The sequence below is a fragment of the Pungitius pungitius genome, chromosome 21 (assembly GCF_949316345.1).
Source record: "Pungitius pungitius chromosome 21, fPunPun2.1, whole genome shotgun sequence".
NCBI lineage: Eukaryota > Metazoa > Chordata > Actinopteri > Perciformes > Gasterosteidae > Pungitius > Pungitius pungitius.
This window is the reverse complement of record NC_084920.1, coordinates 14229557-14253904: the sequence shown is the minus strand read 5'-3', so window position 1 is coordinate 14253904 and position 24348 is coordinate 14229557. Positions and strand designations below refer to the sequence as shown.

Below are 24348 nucleotides of genomic sequence, written 5' to 3'. Positions count from 1 at the left end.
CCCCCCCAACACACACACACACACACACACACACACACACGGCTTGTTATCAGAAGACACACGCAGGAAGGATTCCCTGGAGGTGTATTGTCCGCACGGCTCGCGGTGTGAGTGGATCGTCCGGGCCACAGAGTACAGATCCGAAGGTGCACGTCTGCAAGGTACCGTTAACGGTATTATTCGTGTTCTACTCACACGGTCTCTGAGAAAAAAAGAAAAAATAAGAAAAAGGAAGCGAGTATAACAAATTTCTAATTTATTTTCAGGATATGAAAAAAGAAAGAAAGAAAGAAAGAGGGAAATAACCGAAGCTACAGCACAATAATAGGAGGACAGCAATCTGGGTGAGAGCCAGGATGGTGGTTCAGAGTCTGTGTGTTGTCCCTCTTCTCCAAACAAGAAGTCCCCCTGGTGGCGCGTTTTGGATTTCTTTGGGACAGCCGAGCAAAAACAGGTGCACAGCTACATGCCGAGGAGATTTGTTAACAAGAAGTAAATCAGGATAAAACTAGTCGTATTTACAATAAAGAAACAGCTGGTAGGGAGAGGAGAGGAGAGGTCCCCCCCACCCCCCAGGAGTGTTCAGACAGTATTCATTCCCCTGAAAAAAGGCCCATTGCATGTTTAAACGGCTACAAGTGACACTTAAATGTGGCGTCACATTAAATGCCACTCCACGGAAAAAAAAAACACACTAAAAGATATCGATTCTCTTCCAAAAAACAGAGGGCTTTGAACAAACTAAAATGCGACATCAACTGCCCTCCGGGCTCAGTATTCAGGTGCATCTTGGGAAAAAACGTGCCCCCCCCCTCGGGGTGGAGTGGCGGGCCTTCCCCAGACGGAGTGCGCGCGTGCACGCGTGTGTGTGTGTGTGTGTGTGTGTGTGTGTGATTCCAGCACCGCGTCAGAAGAACTTGACCCCCTTCCGTCGTCCATGGTGATGATCTCCGCCTTGCCGTCTGCCTGCAGCGCCTGCAGCGAGCGCAGCAGCATCCAGTCCTCCAGGCCGTGGAACTCTGGCGAGACGCATCACAGTCACACAGCTGAAGGCTGGAGATGCTGGTTCAAAAGGATCTGAGGTTGATCTTTGCACGTTTTCATCAAGCAAGCTAGAACCTAGCAATACTTGCTTTTATTCTGTATTGAATTCTCTTTTATAATGTTTAAGGCCCAATACACCAAAGCAAATTATTTTTATGGCAAAAACCCGCTGATTCTGAATCAGATACAACATAAAAAGGAGAGAAAAAATGAAACAATAACTTATAAGACTCATTCAAATATATCAATTAAGAAAGGCCTCATTTTTGTATTTTTAGGAGTGTGAAAAGTGTCAGCGATTATGTAAAGTTTCATGAGACATTCGCTATGCTTATTCTAAGTGGTAACATACATTTAAATACGTTAATCATCCTGGAACCATACGCACTCGGTTTCATCTCATACCTTCCCCCTCGGTGTCATCACCGTTGGACAACTCGTACAGGGTGAACACAGAGTTGACCATCCCGTTTCTGGAAACCTGAAATATTAGAGAACAGAGTAATGATCACTGAGGAAATTATTTTAGGATTTAGAAGAAAAAATGGCTGTTTAAATAAATGTAAATAGAGCCTTCAATAAGGCATCCAAACACTGGAGCACTTCCCCGGTTTTACATTTAGTCAGGAAATCAGGTTCTTACAAAGAAGCTGCGTCTTTTCTTATTTGTCCCTCAACATGACACATATCATGTGTAAACACTGCATGCAGAGTTTGTACTGGGTGACTGAATGTAAAACACCATCGCCGCCTTAAGAGAGAACATTCCCTCCTCCGGGGGACGCCCGACTCACCCACTGGTGGATCAGCTTCCCCCATTCCTCCGGCCGCCTCCACATGACCAAACACCGGGACTTGTTCTTGTCCAACCACTCCAGGTTCCCTGAATGGTTGGGGAGGAGAGGCGGGAGGGGTGGGGTGGAAAGTGATATGTGTTGCTGTTTAAATGAATGCACTGCAAGACGAGGAGCCAAGTGTTCCAAAAAAGAAAATTCACCTTTTTTCCTCAATTCCTCAAACACCACCTGAATTGCTTCTACTGACAGTTTTCCTGGACTTTCGGTTAAGGGCAAAAAAGGAGTAACGAATGCTGATAATCGCTTGCATTTCTTCTTCGACTCCCATAACGAGAGACATCGTCCGTCATTTAACCTCCCCCCCCGGTCGAGGCCTCGAGCACAAAGGAGCACAGTGACACGGAGCTGTGGACGGTAAGGATACGTTCCACCTTCTTGTTGTTGAACACGGGGCTCTCCTGAGCCTCCATCACGTCCAGGGTGTAGAGCTTGTGGTGCCGGCAGTAGGACAGAGCCAGCGAGCACCAGGCCGCCAGCTGCTTCTGCCTGGTGTCCACATTGGGCTGGAGCCTGTCCACAAGGAGACAACACGACACATACGTGGTATTCAAACCATTTTATTAAACCTGTGTCTCGTTTTCGTTTATTCGGTCTTTTGTGAATATTTAGACAGAACCAGACCGAGAAAAACTATAATCTGAATTTCTATTATATTTACTCTGGCCACCGACTTGTTTAACCCTGACTGATCACACCTCACCGATGCTCCTGGTAAGCTAATCTCTGCTCCCAGGTTTTATTATACCGTGTAGAGCCTTGGCAGAAGATGGGGAGACATTGCGATGTTCTCTAATCACGTTTGTGGCGTTTGATACGAAAGAATCTGATCCAAAAATGTGACGGCGACAGATAAAGTGAACACACTGATACTTGCTTGGTACCGGTGTAATTTGATCCATTCATTTGATCCATTTCAGCACCGAGGTCTTTTTGTCCAGCTTGTGTCGAACTGTAATGTTCCACTAAAACTTTACTGAAGACCTTTGGGATTTGGATTTTGAGAAGTTATATTTATATATATATAGTGTGCAGAAGAGTTACAAATAAAACACATTTGCGGGTCACTAAGGTCACGTCATAGACGTAGCGTTGTTTATTACGTAGTGTACTGGTGTTCTGTCAGCCTGAGTAGAGTCAGCTATCCACACAGCTAGCTAGTGCTAACAGCTAACGTTAAACTCAACTCGCCCACACCAGTGTTAATCAACCACACGTTGATCTTTGGAAATGTCCGCAAGCAGCCGAGCCTTCGTGGACCACCGGCTGTGGCTGATACACAAAACTCCAGAGAGCCAGCAGGTAGACAAATAAACCCACTTCCTTAGCATTGTGCTTCCATTAGCCGGGTAGCCGGGGTAACGTGACGGAGGCTCGTCAAAGCCACGCGCTACGAGTCAATAAGTAGTAAACAATGGAAGCTAGTTAGCATAGTTGATCGATGCTATGAAGCTGGTTCAATAAAAGTAGACTCACGTAAAAAACGGTGGGAAATTGTATTGCCAGGGCCACTCAAAACTCATTGCAGTTGATTCGATGTACACAGCTGACAGCTTCCGGAAGAGCGTCCGCCCCTCAAATGGTTCCGACTAACTACACTGAGTTTACATTAGCTACAACATGAACTTGCATGCATAACTAATTATATGAAATATATAATGCAATACACATGAATACACGCATGACTATATGTAAGTAAAGGGGTTTATTACAGTCTGAGTAAAACTAAATATCTTATTATGTTCATGTGAAGTGCATTCAGCAGGTCACTAAAAACACAATGTAAAACAGACCAGTAATCTGTGAAAATTTCAATGCCATGTTATGGTTCTTGATACTTTGTCAAATACAAAAATAACTAGCCAAATATACTGTACATACTGTACTAGATAAAAATGGTTCCACGTTGACTAAGAATTGCAGTTTGCAGTAGATGATAGCAGTGAATTTGTTCCATTTTATTTTAATGAGCTAAAAAGAGTAGAATAAACAGCTGTACTTTTTTAACAAAGTTATTTTTTATTATGTAACAACGTGTGCAATTTAGACAACATTATTGCATTATGCCTTCTATTTCTATTTACAGGTCATTCATCTAGAATTCATTTCACTGTTTCCTGCATACTGATTTTACTGTCAAAAAATGAATGGTTAGTTTGTATTTCCATGTTATTATACAGTTTCTTCAAGGACAGCGTAAAATTGAAAAAGGCCATTGGAAAAATAATCTATAAGTTGCACAAGTATTCTATGTCATCATCTATTTCACAGCGAGCAGTTTATTTTAATATTTCTTATAATACATTTTTATATTACATTAAAATTCATGGGTAAAAATGACACAATATTAGAATACAATATTAGTTATTGCCATACGTGACATACGGGATTTTCAAATTCAAAACAATATTTAAAAGTCATTTCTAAAATAAAGATGGTAGCAATCGTTGATAATTTCTTCAGGAGAGTATCAATGCATCCAGCCTTGGCTTGGGTTCTATTATAACTGTCATTTTGGCAAGGAGCAAAAATACAAAATAAACAATTAAAATCTCCAGAAAGTGACTTTGTGAGATCGAGACCGCTGGAGCAATCTGAACAAGCTTGTGTAACTCAACCATTACAATACTGCCAGAGACGGATCTAACAGCATCCGACCTCACACGGACTACACCTGAACTAAACAGTGGTTAAGCATGCTTCAAATATTCCATTTGAAGATCTTTTTTTTTTTTTTTTACACGGTTAAATGTCAGAGCAAAGAAAACTTAAAGAGCCCCTTAACTTATCTTACAAAAGGAGTTTCACCTTTGTGCGAATGCAAATCTAGCTCTTCTTACAACTCGAGCACATTGGGAGACGTGCTTCAGCTGGAGTAGAAGAAGCGCTCGTATTCGTTCAGGATGAGTTCCACTATCTGGTTCTGAAAGACCATGTGCATGGTGATGTTGGACGCCTCCATCTCCGGCCGAAGCAGCGTCGGCCCGAACACGATGGCCACGTTCTGCACAGTCATGCGGTTGTCCTCTCCAAATTGGATGACCCTGTGAGAGAAGAAAATAAAGGCTCATTTTTACTTTTTCGGTCAAAATGTATTTATGTGTTATGAGTTTAATGGAAACAGATAACAATTTAAATAAAAATACCTGCGTAAATGCCCAAAAAGGAGTTTCATGGTGTCATGATTGGGAGAAGGAAGTGATTTTACCAGCTCGTTCATACGAGACACTTTTGTTTTGTAATCAGGAGTTCCTAAAAAAACAGGACAAAAGTTATTGATTAGTTATGGCGTACCAGTCAAAAGTTTGGACACACTTTCTCATTGAATTGAATGAGAAAATGTGCTCAACCTTTTGACTGGTACTGTATTTATACAATAAACACCAACCAAAAAACAAAACAATATTAAGGTCATTAACTTCGTTGTACAATTACAGTGTGTTCAAATTAGATTGAAGGGTTCAAAAATCGACTTACTGATGGCTGCGATGAAGTTGTTAAAATGGCTGAACGGGAAAAGCGGCTCGGGAAGCTCTCGGAAAAACAGCTTCAGCGCTCCGGTGATGACGTGAACGTCCTCCCACTGGCCGTCCTCGAGGTCCAGCTCCTCTGTTTTTAAAGAAAAGCCCGTTAGACCACAGCGGGCGCCGCCCTCCGCCCTGAACCTGTCGGGAGACTCACCGTGATCGGCCTTGAAGCGCAGCTTCTGGATGACGGCCAGGTTCCCGCTCACCCTGTAGAGTCCATCGATGTCCAAACCTGCACCGTCGCACACATCGGTGAGTCGACGTCTTGGCAACACTTTTAATCAGATTCAAAACGTGTCTGGTTACCTCTCTTCTCCACCGCGTTGATGCATTTCTCCACAAAACTGGGGACGGTGGTCTTCTCCTGTGCACACAGAGTGGCCAGGTGGCAGCCAAACACGTTGTCTGCAGGGGGAGAGGGGGGGGAACATATCGTCAGCCGAGGGAGTAACGGTTGTGGTAGCATCATTGTCACATCAATAGAGACGGAATAAATACTCTGTTTGGCCAACTGTAGTTGTGTTGGGAGAATGTGAATAAATTACAAATCAAGAAAGAAAGAAACGCAGCTGTTAGTGTTCAACATGTGATTATACTATAAATAGACAGAATACACTGTGCTATAATATTTATGTACAGTTTGAGTATGGGAGTGAGTACTACATTAATAGAGAGGTTAAATGGACACAAAGTCCACACACTGTGTCGTCATACTCAAAGCATAAAGACTGCACGTCTTCTGTATAAATCTTTATAAAAGTGAATTGTTTGAGGTGGTCCAAGAGCTTTTAGTGGTAATACATGCACGGCCTCTGCTGTTATGAACCCTTTTATTTTTTAAACCTGTTACCTATTTTGCCGTCTTTCTGCAAAACAAATGTCCGTGCGTCAGCTCCCACAAAAAAGGACGATGAACTGATAGAAAACGCGTGGTGGAAAATACAGAAACCGGCGTCGGCCCAAACAGCTCGAGTGGAACTCGCCTCTCAATCAGCTTCTATTCAAATGAGCCCGAATGAGCCCTGCCCCCCCCCCGTGTCACGTGACCGGGAAGGTTACCTCGGATGTAGCCCTTCTCCTTCACGGCCTGCAGCGTCGGCCGCTTCATGAGGAACTTCATCAGCTTGGTCCGGACCCGCTTCTGGTCCGTGTCTCCGGCGGAGCTGGATGAGAGTGTGACACTCTGCCTGGAGGCTAAAACGCAACAAACACAGAGTGACTTTAAAGAATCTGCAACTCCTCCGTTGGGTCAGACGTGTCGAAGTGGGTTCATGCCTGGATTTAAACAAGGAAATGGATGTGGGTTTTTTTGTTTTTTTTCGACTTACGTCTTCGCTTGTCCACCACGGCTACGACCTTCTCGTCTCGCTCTGCGATCTTCTCGTATATGTTGCCCTCCACCTCCTCTGTGGGGTGGTCCAGGTACTCCTGATGAACAGACACACAAAGTAGTCAACCAATGAATGTTCGAGACCCCACAGATTCGCCAATCCGCTCATCATGGGATTTGCTTTGATTTCTTTGCTATTTCGTCTGTTTTTTTAAAATCAGCTGCCACCTCAGGTACCTGTACTGTATTTTCTTCTAACAAAAAATGCTGAGCTACTGACTTTATCTCGAAGGGAGACGTCCGCAGTTTAGCGTGGACCCTTTTTGTGTATCAGGGACGGACTTACCAGCTGCCTGATGGTGTCCACTAAGACTTTGTGCCAGTCGGTGATGATGCTCTCCGTATCGTACTGTATCAAATACTCCACGCCGTTCCTGCTTTTCAACTGCAGGCGAGATGACGGGAACAAATTATGACTCAGGAATCACATTTAGAAAAATATCCATATGATGCTTGATATTCATTTCTGATATTGTGTTTTAGTTCCATGTCAACAATCACACCTCAGTGTTTTTAAATGATTTATGTATAATATTCCCATGGGAGACACTGCACCTCTAAGACATTCTTCTTGCTGGACTTGTCCTTTGACGCCCGTCCAATCGACGCTCCTCGCAGGTCCACCGTGACCTCCGGCACGATCTGATTGGTCTTGTGCTGCGTGGACAGAGGAAAATAATAGGGGGGAGGGGGGGGGGTTAATACAGCCGCGCACGAAACCGGCTCCGCCGCATTCCTTTGAGTGCCCAAAGGTGGCGCCGCGACGAGGTGTGACGCTTCAAATGCTTTTTTTTTTTCAACCAAAGAGAAGAAATGCCAGTGAGCTTTGGCCTCATCACGGCCGTCTGCGTAACGTACAGAACGCAACGTGGGGGGCAGAGGACGCAGCAGCCATATTTACGCACTTGTCCTCTGCATAAGAACATGCCAGTGATCCTGCTGTTGATATTGTTGTGTAGGTCTCACCAAGGCCCCCGTAGATGCAGACTTCGGGTCTTTGTGGAACGTCAGCACCCCTCCGTGGAGAACCGTCCACGTCTGGGCCCAGTTTTTCCTTCAAAAAGGAGGGAATAACAGTCACAAACACTGAGCAAGGCAACGGGGAGCCTGGGGGGGGGGGGGGGGGGGGGGGGGGTGTCACATGACTCCAAAGACACACAGAAACACTGAAAGGTGAGAGTTGCAGCTCACCGGACTTTCTTGCCGTTCTCACACACTTTCGTTTTGTTGAGGATTCCCGCTTTCTCCAAGTTCTGCACCTGGAAAAGGTCACAACACTGTAACTCCTTAGGGCTCTTTTTGTAAGGGGGGGGGGGGGAGTCATGCCGGGGTGCTGATGTGAGGGACACACAGTTCACGTCGGCCTTGAGCCACGCATGCATGCATGCATGGATGATGAATGACGTGCAGAATATCCTCATCCCTCTATGTTTACAGGCACCGCGTTTGATGAGCTGTGGCAAAAGAGGACTTTGCCTTCTAAATCAACGGCTATTAGTGTATTAGTTTATTTCAGGCAGGGGAAGTAGTGATTTGTGTCTTCAGTAAAACACTCGGCGCGCTCTAGTGAGTGCACTGAATTCTGCACAGTTCCCAGGATTGTGAGAATGGGAGGAAATACGCATTGAACCCTTATGATTTGGTTTCACATTTGGCGTAAACTCACATAACGATTCAAGGCAGATATTTGACTATTACAAATATTTAACCAAGGGACGGTGTTCTTCCGCCACGTCCTGTTCAGGCAGGCGTTTATGTGGCATTTCATGACTCTACTTGGGTCTTAAGACTGGTCTCCTTTATTCTCCATCTCGTCTCTTTGTCTGAAGCGGTTTGTGATGCTTCTGGTGGTGCTCTGAACATCTAAAAGGCCATACATCTGAAGTGGGCTTCAAGGGGGGGAATTAACTCCTGGTCTACTTGAAGACAGCGGGACACGTGAGGAATGCAGACACCAGGTTTATCGGGTGGGCGGTGCGGTTGGAAACATGCATCCCAGCGGAGGGAACCCGATGCGCTCTCGATGCGGGGAATGAAAGCGGCGATTTAAAGTCACACATTTCGCCCCGTCGCAGATGGGCTCTGCCATCTACGGGTCGAGCTCGGGGCGAAAAAAAACCAACAACCCACGTTATAGCGCAGCCACTTGGAGGTCAGATAATAGGGGTTCCTCCAGGGTCTAGACCCAAACGCCTTAAGAGAGAGACAGAAGGCCGTTCAGATACGAGGCAGCTCACCGCGGAGCGTCTTCTCAGCCTCTGGACGGATTCCACTCACGTTCTGCTGCGTCTCCGGAGAGTTTCCCGCGCTGGAGCTGTCGCTGCTGTAGTCCGAGGTGTTCCTCCTGTGAGTCGGTACGAAACTCTGAACAACAGAATGAGCTTTAGTGCCAGTTTTAGTAATAACTTTCAGACGTCTTTGAACGCTCCACGCCTGGTCTCCACAGTAGAAAGAAAACCCAATCAACATAGAGTAACAACACATTGTTCTCTTATTTAGTCCATATTCTGTCTGCTATGGCTTTGTTAATGCCTCAAATATTCAAAACAATTACAATTAGATCTAATATGAATCATCCAAAAAGGACCTGATATGCAGCGGAAAATGTGAAAGTGCCCACTCTAGTGGCACAATGTAGTAGCCAGGTTATACAATCTGGAAGTTTCCATAGCAGCGGAAAAGTGTCACTTGTCCAATCCTCAGGCGCTTTCTCAGGTGTCCACTTTCTTTTTGGACCACAACGCCAGTGTAGTGCCTTAGAGCCAGGCGTAGAACCCCTGACTGCTCAGTGGGACGGACCCTGCACTATTCCCCCCCCCCCTCTGCAGCTCCGTCCTGCTGCTGTTACTGTAAATACGAGTGCAGTTCATTTGCCTTTCTAAATAAGGGTTTAAACACCTGGGCGTGCCCTCCTTTTCTCCCGGCTGACTAAAGCTTTCCGTCTCGGGCCCGGGGGGGGACACACCCTGGGTCCTGCGAGGCAGCGCTTGTGCCAGCAGGCCCGGTGGGAGTGAAAGTGCGGCTGCGTGCGTACCCCGTCATCCAGGGCCGAGCCCAGCTGCCCGGGCGCCATGGTGTGCCTCCAGTTTTTTCCGCCGATCGACGCCTCATCGCCGTTCTCCGTCCTGAACTGACCGCCAGCTGCGGGGACCTGCGGGGGGGGAGGGGTGGGGGGGACGGGAAGGGGAGTCGCATGCTTGTTTTTTTTCTGCTTCCAAGGTGAATCGTGAACAAGCGCAAGCGACGGGGTCCTCACCTCAGGCAGGACCCACTGAGACCTGGAGCTGTCTCTCAGGTAGAAGTAGGTCTGCCCTCGATCGTCCACCGACTTGATCCACTGGGACACAACAAGGGAAAGTTCTGCGTGAGAGACCGTTTGAGCTCGCACACCAAGTACCTCGCATGCAAGTCTCGGTTGTACTGGGGTGGAGGCGGGGGGGGGGGGGGCTACCTGCTCTGGAGAATGCTCGTTGGTGAACACCCAGGTCCCGTTGGGCTCCACGCTGAGGTTCCACCCGGTCGGCGCGCTGCGGTCCAGGCTGGCCCGGGGGATCACGGTCCGGCCCACGTGGGCGAGGGTGTACTCCGCGGCGGCGAGCGGGTCCTCGCATGCCTCCGGGTGGTCCTGCGAGGGGTAGTCCTCCTGGGGGAGAGGAGGCTGGTGACGGACACACAGTGAACCCGAAAAAAAAAAAAAAAGTGTGTCCGTGAGCTCGGTGAATATTAACTTTGTTTGACCTTCCTGAAGCAGGAAAACTGCAGTATTTTACAAATAATGTAATGTTTCTGTTTTTCTTACTTCGGTTTTTCTTACTTCTTCTACACCTCATGATTTTACACTTTGATTCCAATGGTGCCGGGAGTTACTTTTTGTACCAGACCCTCTAAGGCGGCCAACGCACCAACGAGCGGCTCATTGGCCGCTCTTTCGCCGGGCGAGGTCACTTCCACCTTCGGCTTCTGTGACCCTTTTTCCACAGAGCAAGGCTAGCGGTTTCCCTTGGTTCTCATTCACTGTGCTTCTCGTCTAAGTCTTGGCGAGACAACAAACTCGCTGGTAGAGGAGAGAAGTTGCTAAATCTCAATTGCAGGGGAATGTCCAGTTGCTCAACTACTTTTTTCCTGACACTGATAAAGAAGTCGCAGCATTTCCGTGGCCTAGAAGTACTACTTTCTAGCTCACGAAAGTCATTAAGAAGAACAAGGAAAAAGGGGTCACTCGTGAGGAAAAGACACTTTAACGATTGAATAATGTCTATGAGATTTTTGAAGGCTACATTTCGAATCCCCCCCGACTGTCTTCAATCGCAATAAAACAAATTCAAAATGAGGACAAATGCCTTTTAAAGTAGAGGGCCCTACTCTGCACGTGAGCTGTGAGCTTAATGAGAAACCAGTCCTGTCTGGAGGTGCAGGGGATTCAATCCCATTAAAAGAGGGCCGCATTTACAGCTTTCCCCCCAGGGTGGAGCTAAAACAGGAGACAGATGGGAGACTAAGTGGAGCAGCCAGGCCCGTCCTTACCGGCCCGTCCTCCAGGAACCTGTGCACGCTCATGGGCTCCGTCGGAGGGGGGTACGGGCTCAGCTCCTCGGGGGGCTCCCAGGACGTCTCCCCGGACATGGCGTTGTAGAAGTAGGCGCAGCCGCTGCTCTCATCCACCAACTGCTCCCAGTCGGAGGTCCACGCGGGCCGCGGGGCGGCGCCCGGAGAAAGCGGGGCGGGGGACTGCGGGGGCGAGGGGGAAGGGGGCGGCTCGGGGTCCGTGGGGGAGTCCGGAAAGGGGTTGTCCCAGGTGGTGCGCCCCGTGGCCGGGTGGTAGTAGTACTCCTGTCCGCTGTCTCCGTCAACGTGCACCTCCCATCCCTCGGGGTCCGGGCGGGGGGGTGGGGGGCAGAACGCGTCGGGCGAGGGCGGCGGCGACTCGGAGACGCTCTGGCGAAGTTGCGCTACGTTGACGTAGACGGCCGACCGGAGGCTTTCATTCTGCACCTGCGGAGAGGCCCAAAAGAGACAGGTGTAGAAACTGGAGAACAGGAACTGAAGCGGCAACAGTCTGTGTTTGTGTGTGTGTGTGTGTGTGTGTGTGTGTTTGAGTCTGTTTCAAGTTTTTAAAAAAAGAAAGCGTTGTGGTGTAATCGCACATGACTAAAGCTCTGTGGGGGGGTACCGGCCCTTCGGCCTCGCCTCTCTCTCACTGCACCACCCGTTTGAGTGTGTCATCCTTCCGCATCTGACGGAGCAGCAGAGCACAGGAAGTAGCCCCACGGTTGAAAACAAAAGAAAAAAAGGCACGCGCCACCGAGGCGTTTCGTGCTGCAAAAAAAAAAAAAACGATCACTACCCAACTCTGTGCACTTGCAGAATCCACCCAAACAGTGTCATGCGCCCGCACGAAAACAACAAGGTTCAGAGGTCACGTCAGACCGCGACGAGTGCTGGTTTTAAAGGGAAAAAAGACAAACACCGAAAGCAAGGTCGCGATGCCACGCGATGCAAAACCCTCACGACTCATTTGTTTAAAGAGCGACAATTAAAAAGAGAAACTGGGCTGGTGCAGAAAGCGCTGTCTGTCCTCAGCACGCTGGAGCTCCCTCGGGGAAGGAAAAGGTTTTCCATCGCACTACCTACGCCCCCCCCCCCCAAAAAAAACAACAACAACAACAACAAAAAAAACAATAGTGATAGTTTCTCACCGGGGCGCCACGCGGGCCGCTCATCCTCGCCGCCGCTGCCGCCTCGCAGGGCCTTTGTTCACACGCCTCCATGATGCCACTTCGCTGGCTCAGACTAACTACCTCCTGTCTGTCAGTTAGCCTCGTGGTCTATATTTACCATGGCCTGAGCCCTGGGCGTGTGTGTGTGTGTCTGTGCGTGTGTGTGTGTGTGCTGCATCCGTTCATCACTGTGATGAATGTGCAGAGACACGTCAGAGTCAACAACGCGGCACCGCTGGAAACTAAGTACATGTACATGTACTTCTTCAACGTACTTAAGTCACGTTTTGTGACAATATCGAGATACTTTACTTGAGTATTTCACTCTTATTCTACTTCATACGTCTACAAACACTAGAGGCAGATAGTGTAATGCTTTGTTCAGTGCACAGAGTCTCCTTATCAAGTCATTTAGGTCTGTATTTGAGTAATCTCATTAAAGATCAGTATTAATATTCCTAACCTAGAAACTGAATAGGAGTAGAGCTGACCTTCAGAATCCAATTAAATGTAGCAGGATTCCAATCAACGTAGCAAAATTAGATTAATATGTTCTGTACTGTGTAAAAAAAATCCTGTAATATATCGGTACAATTGTACGTATAATTAAGGAATTGACCATTTCCGGTGGTACTTTCTTTGTATATCAAACACTCCACTCACAGAGGAGCATTGCTACGTCAGTAAAGGGTTTTAAAACTCATGCCGATTTAAGGGATTAAAACAAAATGCATTTCCTTGTGACATGATTTGACAATCGGCTGCGTTTTTTTCCTCCTTCTATTCGATGTTATCACTTTGCCAACGTCGCGTCCTCGTTGATCTCGATCCGACGCGCACAACCAGACGATTGACCCCTGGACAGATTGATTCCAACACGCCTGGAGAGGGCCAGACAGAGGAAATGAAAGAGCGGGCATGATTGATCTCTGAAATAGCTACGCTGCAACGCCCCGGCTGTACAAACAGATCAACATAATGCCAATGTGTGATAGGTTGTCATCGCTTTTGATGGGAGGACCACCGAGTGCGAGCCTGCGAATACATGGGGCCGAGGTGCAATGACCTGTGTTCATTATTTCCTTAAAAAAAAAAGAAAAAAAAAAGGTTACAGAAGCGTCCAGAAAAGGGAAATAACTTTTCGCCAAAAATTTTGAAATCTCACAGAAATGATGTGTTGCTGCTGCATGTTACTGACAGCTGTACTTTTACTTTGAATAATAGTGTTGTGAATGCAGGATTTTCTATTGTATGTAAGTGGATGGAAATCTATAAGAAAACTTTGGGGGGAAAAAAGCAACAGTTGAGCATTGTTACAAAATGTTCCATCACTCATGATTGTTTTAAGGCAGTATACGTGCTGTATATCAGCATTATAGCCGTAGTTCTTTGGTCGTCGGGGCGATCAGACTCAAGTATTCATCATAAAGACCACATGAGAGTGTTCAATGACATCGAAACTAAAACGCTGTCAGTTCACTATTTATACCGCTTTACATCAGCACAGGAAAAGAAACGCACATGTTTACTCAAAGCAAGAAAACGGGTCCGGACTCAAATCACCAATCTATATCGAGCGCGCCGGCAGCAGCGAGCCCAGAATGACAGACACGGCAAATCAAAAGCCACATTGTTGCGGCGGCGAGGGCTTACCTGAGGAGCCAAGCCCCGCTTGGCCCTGTGACCTGACCAGACTCCCGAGTACATGTCCACCATGGTGAGCTCCCTCTATCCAAAAGCAGCCATGGAGCCAAAAAACACACACGCACGCACGCACGCACGCACACAAACGCACGGGCCCCAAACTGAAGCGGGCTCGAGGCGCGGGGTCCGCGGCGTCTGGGACGTTTGGGATGCGGACGGCGGCGCAGGCGGTGAACGCCTTCGCTTCTCTCGCAGCGGCCGTTGCAGTTTGCAGCCGCCCGGGTGGAAAGGAGAACTGTGAGCTCTCTCACAAGGGCAGCAGGAAGAGGCGGTGTGTGAGGTGCGCGCGTGTGTGTGTGTGTGTGGGTGTGTTCACATGCGTGGATTCCTGTGCACGGAGTAGGGGGTTGGGGGGTGTGTGTGTGTGTGTGTGGAGGGAGGGAGGGGGGGGGGGGGGGGGGGGGGGGGGGGGCGATAAGCAGAAAGAGAAACAAGATGGAGAGGAGCGTTTGGATGGAGGAAGCAGCGCAGGTCACGGCAGAGCCTACTTCCTGCTTGTGTGCCCATATGATGAAAAAGGAAATGTCTGCACGCGCCTTTCTGGCTCAGTGAACGTCCCGGCGACGGGACCAGAGAGGAGCGCGCACGCTGCTCGGCCTTGGACCCTCTGACCCGCTCCGATCCGAGTCCACCGACGGGGAGTTTGGTTTTGTTGTGGGCTGATGGTTCGGGGAGCATCACTTCCTCGATATGTGGGGCAACGCCAGCGAGTCTGCAGACGGCCGGCAGAGCGAGTTTTTTTTAGGCGCAGGGGAAGGGGGGGGGGGGGGGGGGGGTAAATGTAAAGCCTGAGGCTTTGTGGGTAACTCCTGTGTCCATGTAGTACATCCGTACCGTATTGTAAAAACGTATTCGTTATTAATACTGTTATAATTAAAAAGCAGGTTTTTGAAAGACACACAGAATTCCCGTCTTATGTCCAACACACTCTGACAACAAATGTTCGGGGTTCCTGGTTTATCTGCGCTTTGTGCGAGTGACATCAGCCTCCGGGGGCCCACGCTGTTGCCGCTGAAATACGTGCATACGTAAAACATAGCACTTCAGACAGCGGCGTAGACGCGAGTATATTCGGACCCACAGTTTGAGAAATACGAAGAGTTGTTGTATAACATTAAAGCATGTTAACTTGTAGGAACCTGAAATACAAGGCTGAACCCAAAACTTTAGCACAACAATGTGTCCTTTTGGTGGCGATAAGATGGATCCATTCAAATGCACCTCTGAACCCCCCCCCACATCATCTGTTAGGTCTGATTTTTCAGATTACGCCTTATTACGTTTTCTCTGCTGGGGAAAAGTGTCTTCTTTTAGACCTTGTAAAACAAATTTGCGCACAATGTCCATCCTCATCCGCGAGCAGACCCCCACCTCCCCACCTCCCCCATCCCGAGAGGCAATGCAGGCAGCGGCAATCTACGCGATCACCACATTAGCGCTCCTCCAATCAAACAATGGAGGGCCAATTTGGGGCCCAAATCACGCCACAAAGCACACAGTCAAGCTATTGATGGAATCTGGCGCCGCCTCGTCTTACATCACACTCCTCATGGCGCACGATCCAGGGTAACTGCCCAAAATAAGAAAAGGAGTAAAAAAAAAAAAGAGAGCCGACGTGGAAACCATCAGCTCATCGCGGGCCGCCTTGACATTTAGTTGCAGGTGCAAGTGAGATGATACGCAAAGTCCGCACCCAAGTGTCCAGGACTTCAGCTCCATCGCATTTAAGGTCCTGAAGGACAGGGTCACTGCAATCGAGCCTGTCAGTGTCACTCAAGACATTAAACAAATACCAATTGCACCGAAGGCATCGCGCAACCGTACGGACACAGAGGGTGTGTCACACTGTGACGGCACATAAAAGACGACCTAAAGTTAAGGGAAAAGCTGACTTTGCTTTGCATGCTGGGTGGGTGTGTGTGTGTGTGTGTGTGCGTGCACTACGTCACAAGCCTGCACTCCGCAATCAAATTGTTTACGAAAGCCGCCTGAAACACACTGTTTGGGCCCCTTGTGTTCATCTGACTCAGAGAGTTAAGCATCAGTTTTTTACGAGGAATAAACACCCAGCTTTCTTTTAAACAGCAAGCTTGTTTAACAAAAACACACCCGCTGCTCTGAATACACTTCCAATATTGTCAAAATACTTTTCAAGTCGTGTGGGTGACAAAATATTCAGTCGTTTGAAAGATAAAAAATATATTTGTAAATTAATAAAAACTTTGAGAATTTGCTTAAATGTCTTTTTTTATTATATGGCATCCAATTAAATATACTTTTTCCTTCAGATCGTTAGTTTGATAAATCGCTTCCTTCAGCTCTGTGACTGGAATGCAATGCATCGAGAGGAAACTATTTACTGACACGTTGTACCCGAGGCGCCTACACATGCAGCTCAGGTCACACAAAAACACACACACACACACACACACACACCGGTGTGACACAGAGGCTGCTTTTAAAAGCTCAACCCAAGAAAAACTTTCACAGGTTGAATAGCCAAAGGCATCGCTGATCTCACTCATAACATTTCCCCCATAGAATGGTGTAAAGGGAAGGATACCTGTTCCTACTCACTCGGACTCGGACACCTGCGTTTCGCCTCTGACGGGACGCTCCCACGCGACCTGTTGGAGCAGTTTCTTGGAATTTAATTTCGGTCTCTTTCACTAGAAGCTGCACTCTTTATAATCACGTTGCACCGGAGGACAAAAACACAAGTCGCTTTTCTTTGACTTGCCAAAGAGGGATGGTGAACTCTCAGAGCCCTCCTGGCATTTACCTGCACATTGAAGCGATAAAGATGAGTTTGGACATCGGTATTCATCAGGGGGGCTTACACACAGGTACCATAAACAACTTTAACAAAGAAACGCAACCCAATAAATAAAAAGGATCCACGACCCGAACAATGCCACCATCGAACATAAGCCAGGCCCCAATGCGCACTCAAGTTGGCTTCACCACACTTTTTGGATTCTAAATCCCCAAACGGATTTCTCCTCCACTTACCAAACTTAACATTCCCCTCAGAGACAAAAGAATCACACTACGCCCCCCCCCCCCCCCTTGATATTAAGTGACCTACATTCGGGGGGCTAATTGCAAGTTCTGCACATGCGCGCACACACACACACACACACACACACACACGCCAACAGCATGACAGAGCTCTGAAAGCCCTGCTTGTTGGGAGTCAGGCCAGACCCCCTCCGGTCGCCATGGAGATGGCCTTCCATTGAAGGGTGTGTGGGGGGGGGGGGGGGGGGTTACTCTACTTGAGGGGTCCTGGCACGTCTGCGGCCCTGAATCATTCACAAACGCAGCAGATATAAAGTTTTCAAGAGAACCTAGGAATTCACACATCTGTAATGGTGTCAAAGTGGCGGAGGCCTCCCGGTAAGGCGAACACACGGGTAATGACGGCGGTACGATGCACACGTCCACTGGGTTTACCGGGAGAGGCTGCAGTCATTACATAATGTCTCTCTCTCTCTCTCTCTCTGAGTCGTATCCCGTCACCTTGCAACAGGTGCAAACAACAATGGCCGCCAAACTTACCCGGAAAAAGTAGGGTTTCTTTTTTTAATTGATTCAACCAAAGACATCCAGCGGTGAAGCGGGCCGAGACGAGCTTTATATCCGCAACGGCTTCATCGTGTTTCCCCTCCCTCCCTCCTTCCCTCCCCCGGCAGCGCGGCTCATCACGGATCCCAGGATTCGGTCCTCTGTTCCGGGGACACCAGGTGCACCAGGTGGCGGCTGCAGGTTTGGGAGTGGCTGCCGGCTTTTTTTTTTCTTTTTCTTTTTTTTTTTTAACAGCTTCTTCTTTCCTCAAACCTGTTCGTAACCTGTTCTCGAGTTACATCACTAAGAGTGACATTACACGGCCCCGCCCCCCCCTAAAAAAAAAAAAAAAGTTGATAACTTCCTCCCGGTGTGTCCACTAAGACGTACTGTGACGCGGTAAAAAAAGTGCACCGAAACAAAAAGGGACGCCACAACCGCGCGGACCTTCGGTGAGCGGAACCCGAAACGGAGACTTGAGCGCCTCGCTTGTCGCCGGGTGAGAGGAGCGTCCAGTGTTTTACCGACACGTTAGAGAGGAGGGGGGGCAGGAGAGGGGGGGCGGCGGCCATTCACATGCTGATGAGCTGGCCCGGATGCTGTGAACTCACCGGGTACGTCGCTCAAACCGCGAGGACAGTGGTCCGGTCAAACGGGACATAACCGGCCGGGGGGGGGGGCGTAATTAGGACGATTTACTCAAGGACAGTGGTTGAAAAGTGCACATTTTGCTCAAAAACAGTTTGTTTGAAAGTATTTAATGTCCCGCCGTTTCTTCATGTGTGAATATTGATGATTGACATAATGAACCGCGTTGATTTGACTCAAGTGACGTCACTTGAGGCAGCGTCTCGGTCGTAGCTGCGGATATATATTTCTTAAATCCGTTGGTGTGGATTAAAAAAAAATACTTTAGCTCGCCAGACTTCTGTAACCTGCTCGCCGTCTCTGGTTTTATACAATTTATCGATTTGAGGCTACAGCACATTAGCCGTTACTAGCATAACAACTCTTAGTGCATTGTGGGTAATGGAGGCGCCATGAACCATGAAGAGTCATTTGTACAAAATATTTAGTGATCCAACGATTTAATATATAGCCTACTAGTAGAACACTCTGAGGGCCTGTTTCTTCTTAAATATGGGACATTTTATAGTTAATGTAATAAATAAGCGATAATTGCCTAAATATAGGGTATGCCATTTTAACTTCTAATAATTTAAAATTGTTTCTATATTGAGACCAGGAAGTAGATTGCAGAAGTATTCAAACCACATTGAAGAACATGAACAACAAGTGAAATTATTCCATTCCTCATACATCTTTGTTGCGTTGTGGATTTTTTGCGTTCATGGATCATTTTCTTGTATTGTTGTTTGTGAAGTGAGAAGTTAAACCTTTTTTTACCTTTGTGAATTCAAGCCAGCATGGTATCCTATTATTGCTTTTGGGCATTTCAAATACAATGGCTCTGCTCTGCACCTTCAGAAATACCCAACACATGAATGATCATACCAACCAACTAATCACTAGGTAGCGTAACTATATTAAGCCCCACTTTGACGTATCACACAAATGAAGTGCACTTGTGTTTATGATGAGTGATAATCATTTGAATTCTTTGTTATGTTTCGCTCATTGAGGAGAACTATTACACTTTAAAACATTACTCTTGACAGGTATTCCCAGCAGTTGTCAAAATGTCCAAAATGAACATCATGATCAGATAAATAAGTGCAAACATTGAATCAAAGCAGGTGTTTGTTTCTCCTGAAAGCAGGAAGTGAAACCACTAGGTCATTGTTTGACAGTGAGATTAGGTGGGCGGAGGTTTAAGAGATGCTGCAGCACCTCATTGTCACATGACTTGAAGCGTGTAACTACATGCAACTAGAAATTCAGTTATGTTATGGAAAATAATGTTGTGTCGTGTTTTGTCTTCTCTCTTAAATATCTATTTTGACGCAGGTGAGTTCCAGGTAACTTGTAATGTGACTCCTAAACCTCCACTGGCTGCATCAGTTATGCTATAAATGCTTAAAGATAGTAATGAAACTACTTTTTGTATTGTATGAAATAAGATAACTTTGTGGAGATTTGTTTTAAATCTATAAATTCAATTTTAATTTTTTTAAATTAAATAATAATAACATGCCTTGATTCTTCAAGGGCAAAACTCACATAAACGATACTCATGTCCATGGCATTTGCATTTGGATGAGGAGACGAGTACATGCCGCTACATGCTAGATCGCTTTATGCCGTTCTGAAAAAGGTAGCTGCCACTTTTCCCATCTCGGCTCCACCTTCTGACGCGATGAAACTGCGCCACCTGCTGGCCGCGAAACCTCAGGGACGCGCTCCGATCTCACAGGCCAGAGTACAGAGTGATGAATGAAAACCGGGAGACTGACCTGCTCAGAGGAATCTCCATCTGTAGAAGGAGTAACTTTAGCATCTTGTTTTGAGGTCTGCTGCTCAATCATCAACGTGTCATTGGAAGCAACGGGACCAGGCAGCTCAGAGGATTTGGGGATGTTCAGCTCTGGTATTGTGTTGTATATGGGAGAATTGGGGGGCAAAGGGTAATCCACGTCCTCATCCGGGACAAAAGCGTGTTGCTGTTCTACTCTCTCATCCGGTTGACTCGTTCTGGTTTTGGCCTTTGGCGCAGGATGAGGTCGCGCGTACAGCGGGCCCTCCGCCTCCAGATGTCCAGACGAGTATGGAAATGCTTCTGTTGGATGGCGTGTAAATCCGCCGGGGGTTGGTTCCTCCTCTGCGCTGTCACGGAGCGCCACGTCTGATTTTTTCTCACAGTAACCAAAAGTGGAGAAGCGGCGGGTCTCGCTGGAAGCCCCCGGAGCGGACGCCCGGGTAGCCGCGCCGCGCGGCCTCGCGTCCTCGGCGGGCGGCGCCAGCGCCTTCACATACTGCACGGGCACGTAGAAGGGCCTGGTGCGCTGGTCTCTGCGGACGTGCCACCAGTGCTCGTTGGTTCTGGAGAGCAGGACGTAGCTTTCGTCGGGCTTGATGGACACGAGGCGACCGTCCTTCGCCGTGTACTCAAACTCGTGCAGCACGGACACCAGCTCCATGCCGCCGCCTCCTGCGAGCGCTAGCGCCGGCGCGGCGTGAACATCCTGGAGCTGCAATACAGAGGAAATGGGAAGTGGTTGGTGTAAAAGTCAGCCAGTGGCTCACTGCCCCGCCCTTCCATAGAACCTTGTGCTGTTAGACACGTAGTTGTTAGTTGTGGCTAGTAGTTGTTTTGGCATTTCATCGTGGCTGTATTTTTGTCAATTTTTGATTATTCTTCCCTTCTTTCTGGTCGTTTTGGAGTCTGTTGTCGTTTTGTTCTTCCCAGGTTAGTTTTGGCTTTCTTAACTATCAGTTTGTGGTCAAGGGTTCTACCAGCACTGCGATGGTGGACGACCGGGCCCCCCATGTCTAACGCATGCGCTCACTCACACGGCGCGGCCCCCAGTAGAATAGCAGCTTATTTTATGAAAATATAAAAATGTATGTCTTTCCTTAATGGACCCCCCGGCGAACCCCAGTGCAGATTGAATTGTCGTCTTTGTAGTCTTTTGTCTGTTTTGTAGTTTTTTCATTTGAGTTTTAAACTCCCCTTGACCCCTGACCCCTCGTGCCTTTTTGTGTCCGTCTAGTAATTTTCAGTGTTTGATTTGAATGTAACAATGTTGATTAACAAGAAATATTATTGCAGTTTTGAAATAAGACGAGGATCTAATGTATACCTCGTCTAAAAACACTAACAAATTGTAGCACTTAAATTGTACTTATGGCTCTTATAACAAGTTGTAAATTGGCTTATTTGATGAAATTGCACTTTCTTGGTTCTTGTTCTTCTGAGTTTGTATCGCTATGGTTGAGATGCACTTATTTTAAGTCTTGCAGAGGAAAACGGCTCAGTTTCACTGCACAGGAACAGACAGGAAGCCTCTTACGTTTGCTGCAAAGCTACGTGAGCCTTAACCTTACTCTCAGATCACTTGAGCATCGCCCGACAGCCACAAAACAGGAAGTCGGCACCAACCTTGGTGTAACGTTATTGCAAAGTCACCTGGGCAATCTCAGTTTGCCGTAAGTGACTGTATTCTCCCTCAGCTCTTTGTTTTCTCCTAAAAATAACAACATGGCTTCATGTCAGCATATACTTGTTTTAGAAATATTGTTTAATCACAGTAATACATTTTACTTTTTTATAGGGAACTTATATATGATCAAGAAAGGTGCATTTTAAAGCTCCTAGAATATAGGAAATTAAAAAATGGGGAAAATTAGCTCTATAATTAACTTACATTGTGTTGGACTTGGAATTCATTAAATGGATGTCAGCCAAACTCGGATGACTCAAAGCACAAATAAGCAGCAGACTCGACCCCAAAAAGCCCAAATCACACCGTGGACTCGCATTCCTTCAAGTCCTCAGTGTGACAAAATGAAACGGTGAGTCTTAAGGGTACTTGCCCGATCGTGTTCCCTGAAGTCTTCATCCAGCCAAACAACACCCCGAGCACTTTTGTCTCTGCAGAGCTCAAGGTGCCTGCCGAATGTTTTGTCTCTCTACTTCCTGTTCTGTGTCAGTGTGTTTCAACCCGAAAGGACTCGCCCGGTGATGCGTTACTGCGTAAAGCCACAAGAAATGGGAAGTCTGACTGAAACCACGCGTCCCGTCATATGCTCCATGTTTCTGCACCACTGTTCTGGCAGCTCACGGGCAGGGGGTGGAGCGGAAAAGAGCGACGAGACGCTGATTCATTCGAGCAGGCGCTTGAAGTGCAATAAACACGATTAACTATAAAAAGGCAAATAAAAGCCATTTTGCCGTCAGAGGAGCAATTCGTGTTGAACATAAAATGCACAAAAAAACACAAGCAAAACAGTAAGACGTGATCATCACATAAAGACCCTAAAACAAGAGTCTACTATGGTATGTGTTGTTTGTGTTTTGTATGTGTTTGTGTTTGTGTTTGTATGTGTTGTATGTGTCTGTATGTATATTCAGCTGCAGTATACAGAGGACTGCCCCCACCTTGTGTTGCCCACCTGCCCTCTGCTGGATTTCTAGCTCAAATACAATCAACTGCACGTCGCTAGTGTCAGCCACTGTTTCGGGACGGTCCGACTATTTTTATTCTTTATAATTGCACAAATCGTATTACAACCCAAACTGTTTCACTGCTGTGGACTTTCCTCTCTTCAGCGTTACATGGACACCACACACACACACAGCATATACACACACTACAGGCGGGAGAAGTTGGTCCTGAACATTCAGCAAAAGCAACGTGTGTGTTCTGAAGTGTTTGATGTAAAGAAATCTTGCCATAAAGAGCGATGACGTAATAATTGATAGTTGTACGAATGGAGTGGATATTGTATTAAACAGTAACTAGTACACAGTACATTGCAACTGAGCCACATTGAATCCAATCACTTGAATTCTCATTCTTCTGAGCGGCCTTTGAAAACGAGGACGGAATAAATACAATATCCCTCAGTTTATTATAGAATTTTTTTTAGCATTTTTGGAACGAGGCAAAAATACTTATATCAGGTCACGCCCCAACTGTTCTTCCCCTGGAGGCCCTGATGAATGTCTCAAAGACAGGTGCTGTGATGGAGCGGCTGCAGGTGGGAAGCAGAGAGGGTTTAGAGCCTGAATGGGCTTCCGGGGGTGGGGGGGGGCTGCTGTACTGACGCTGTGCTCCTCTGCAGCCGGTTGTTGTGGTGTGGCCACCTTTTAAGGCCCTGCTGGCACGTTTTACGATGATCTGGTCTCACTTGGGCATCTGCCGTGTGCTGAAGCGACCCGGCTTCTGTAACTGTAAAACGCCCAAACTTTGTTTCCTCTTCACCCGAAACATATATTCAGCTGATATAACTATCTGACACGATTACAACATAGCAGACGGCAGCTGGCAAGTGTAGAAGAACACTTTCAGGCTCAGGTGTTGAATACTCCTGGGGGAGGGCGAGACAGGTGCAGCTGACAGCTGTATCCACAGGTGTGTGTGTGTGTGTGTGTGTGTGTGTGTGTGTGTGTGCCACGCATGTTACTGCCTCAGACGTGCTGCCCACTTAGCGATTTAAGCTTGCTACAAATAAATGAATACATTTTGGTCCTTGTATTTCAAATTTTTTTTTTGGACGCAGGTTTGAATTTAAAGGCATATGCAAATATATATATATATCATAATTATCTGAAACATTTTGTTTTAAGATATAAGACTGGTTGTTTCAGAAATACACACTAAAGTTATGTTTTCTGGAAACGCCGGATTCTACATACTACTAATACATAATTATCATTAAGCATTATTAGCCCCATTTTAGACTCCCTTTTTGGAAGGATTGATGAGAAAGGATGCAGCCAAAGGTGTTGCAGTTTGTTGCTTATTTAATTCCTACACGATGAGATGTTGGCATGTCTTAATCATGACAAGAATGGATGAGGCCTGAATTAGCCACTCAGATATTGTAAGAGAAAACATATTCCTGCAAAATGACGAGAGAAA

The 24348-nt window shown here is 47.1% G+C and overlaps 2 protein-coding genes across 7 annotated transcripts; both read right to left on the bottom strand.

Annotated features, from left to right (window-relative positions):
• Nucleotides 1-236: 236 nt before the first annotated feature.
• Nucleotides 237-3507, bottom strand: vps25 (vacuolar protein sorting 25 homolog). 2 transcript variants are annotated; one of them, XM_037463838.2, is made up of 6 exons: nt 3375-3507; nt 2266-2411; nt 2042-2095; nt 1839-1927; nt 1450-1525; nt 237-1019 (listed from the first exon to the last, which is right to left on the bottom strand). In XM_037463838.2, the coding sequence occupies exons 1-6, from the start codon at nt 3419-3421 to the stop codon at nt 772-774; spliced, it is 660 nt and encodes a 219-aa protein (XP_037319735.2). In that variant the 5' UTR covers nt 3422-3507; the 3' UTR covers nt 237-771. The 2 variants fall into 2 exon arrangements, with proteins under 2 accessions (XP_037319735.2, XP_062415975.1); XM_062559991.1 differs by having other exon boundaries at nt 773-1062.
• A 387-nt stretch (nt 3508-3894) lies between these two features.
• On the bottom strand, nt 3895-22436 carry arhgap27 (Rho GTPase activating protein 27). Of its 5 annotated transcripts, none has more exons than XM_062559990.1 (19): nt 22298-22436; nt 20218-20952; nt 11340-11807; nt 10267-10473; nt 10072-10152; nt 9850-9966; nt 9093-9179; nt 8946-9008; nt 8007-8074; nt 7782-7869; nt 7371-7472; nt 7102-7200; nt 6754-6853; nt 6485-6619; nt 5732-5830; nt 5580-5657; nt 5376-5507; nt 5045-5150; nt 3895-4942 (listed from the first exon to the last, which is right to left on the bottom strand). In XM_062559990.1, exons 2-19 carry the CDS (start codon nt 20899-20901, stop codon nt 4765-4767), a joined length of 2892 nt encoding a protein of 963 aa, XP_062415974.1. In that variant the 5' UTR covers nt 20902-20952; nt 22298-22436; the 3' UTR covers nt 3895-4764. The 5 variants fall into 5 exon arrangements, with proteins under 5 accessions (XP_062415974.1, XP_037319731.2, XP_037319732.2 ...); XM_037463834.2 differs by having other exon boundaries at nt 10267-10458; XM_037463835.2 differs by lacking the exon at nt 8946-9008 and having other exon boundaries at nt 22298-22435.
• Between the last annotated feature and the right edge of the window lie 1912 nt (nt 22437-24348).

What these genes read in the sequence shown, in the direction of transcription:
- vps25 (XM_037463838.2), bottom strand. Translation starts at nt 3,421, where the DNA reads ATGAGTTTTGAGTGGCCCTGGCAATACAATTTCCCACCGTTTTTTAC. An exon ending in GGAAGCTGATCCACCAGTGG is followed by an intron (nt 1,526 to 1,838) that starts GTGAGTCGGGCG and finishes CTAATATTTCAG; the next exon opens with GTTTCCAGAAACGGGATGGT. An exon ending in TGATGACACCGAGGGGGAAG is followed by an intron (nt 1,020 to 1,449) that starts GTATGAGATGAA and finishes GCGTCTCGCCAG; the next exon opens with AGTTCCACGGCCTGGAGGAC.
- arhgap27 (XM_062559990.1), bottom strand. Translation starts at nt 20,901, where the DNA reads ATGGAGCTGGTGTCCGTGCTGCACGAGTTTGAGTACACGGCGAAGGAC. An exon ending in GGAGAAGGGCTACATCCGAG is followed by an intron (nt 5,831 to 6,484) that starts GTAACCTTCCCG and finishes CTCCCCCTGCAG; the next exon opens with ACAACGTGTTTGGCTGCCAC. An exon ending in CAACTTCATCGCAGCCATCA is followed by an intron (nt 5,151 to 5,375) that starts GTAAGTCGATTT and finishes CTGTTTTTTTAG; the next exon opens with GAACTCCTGATTACAAAACA.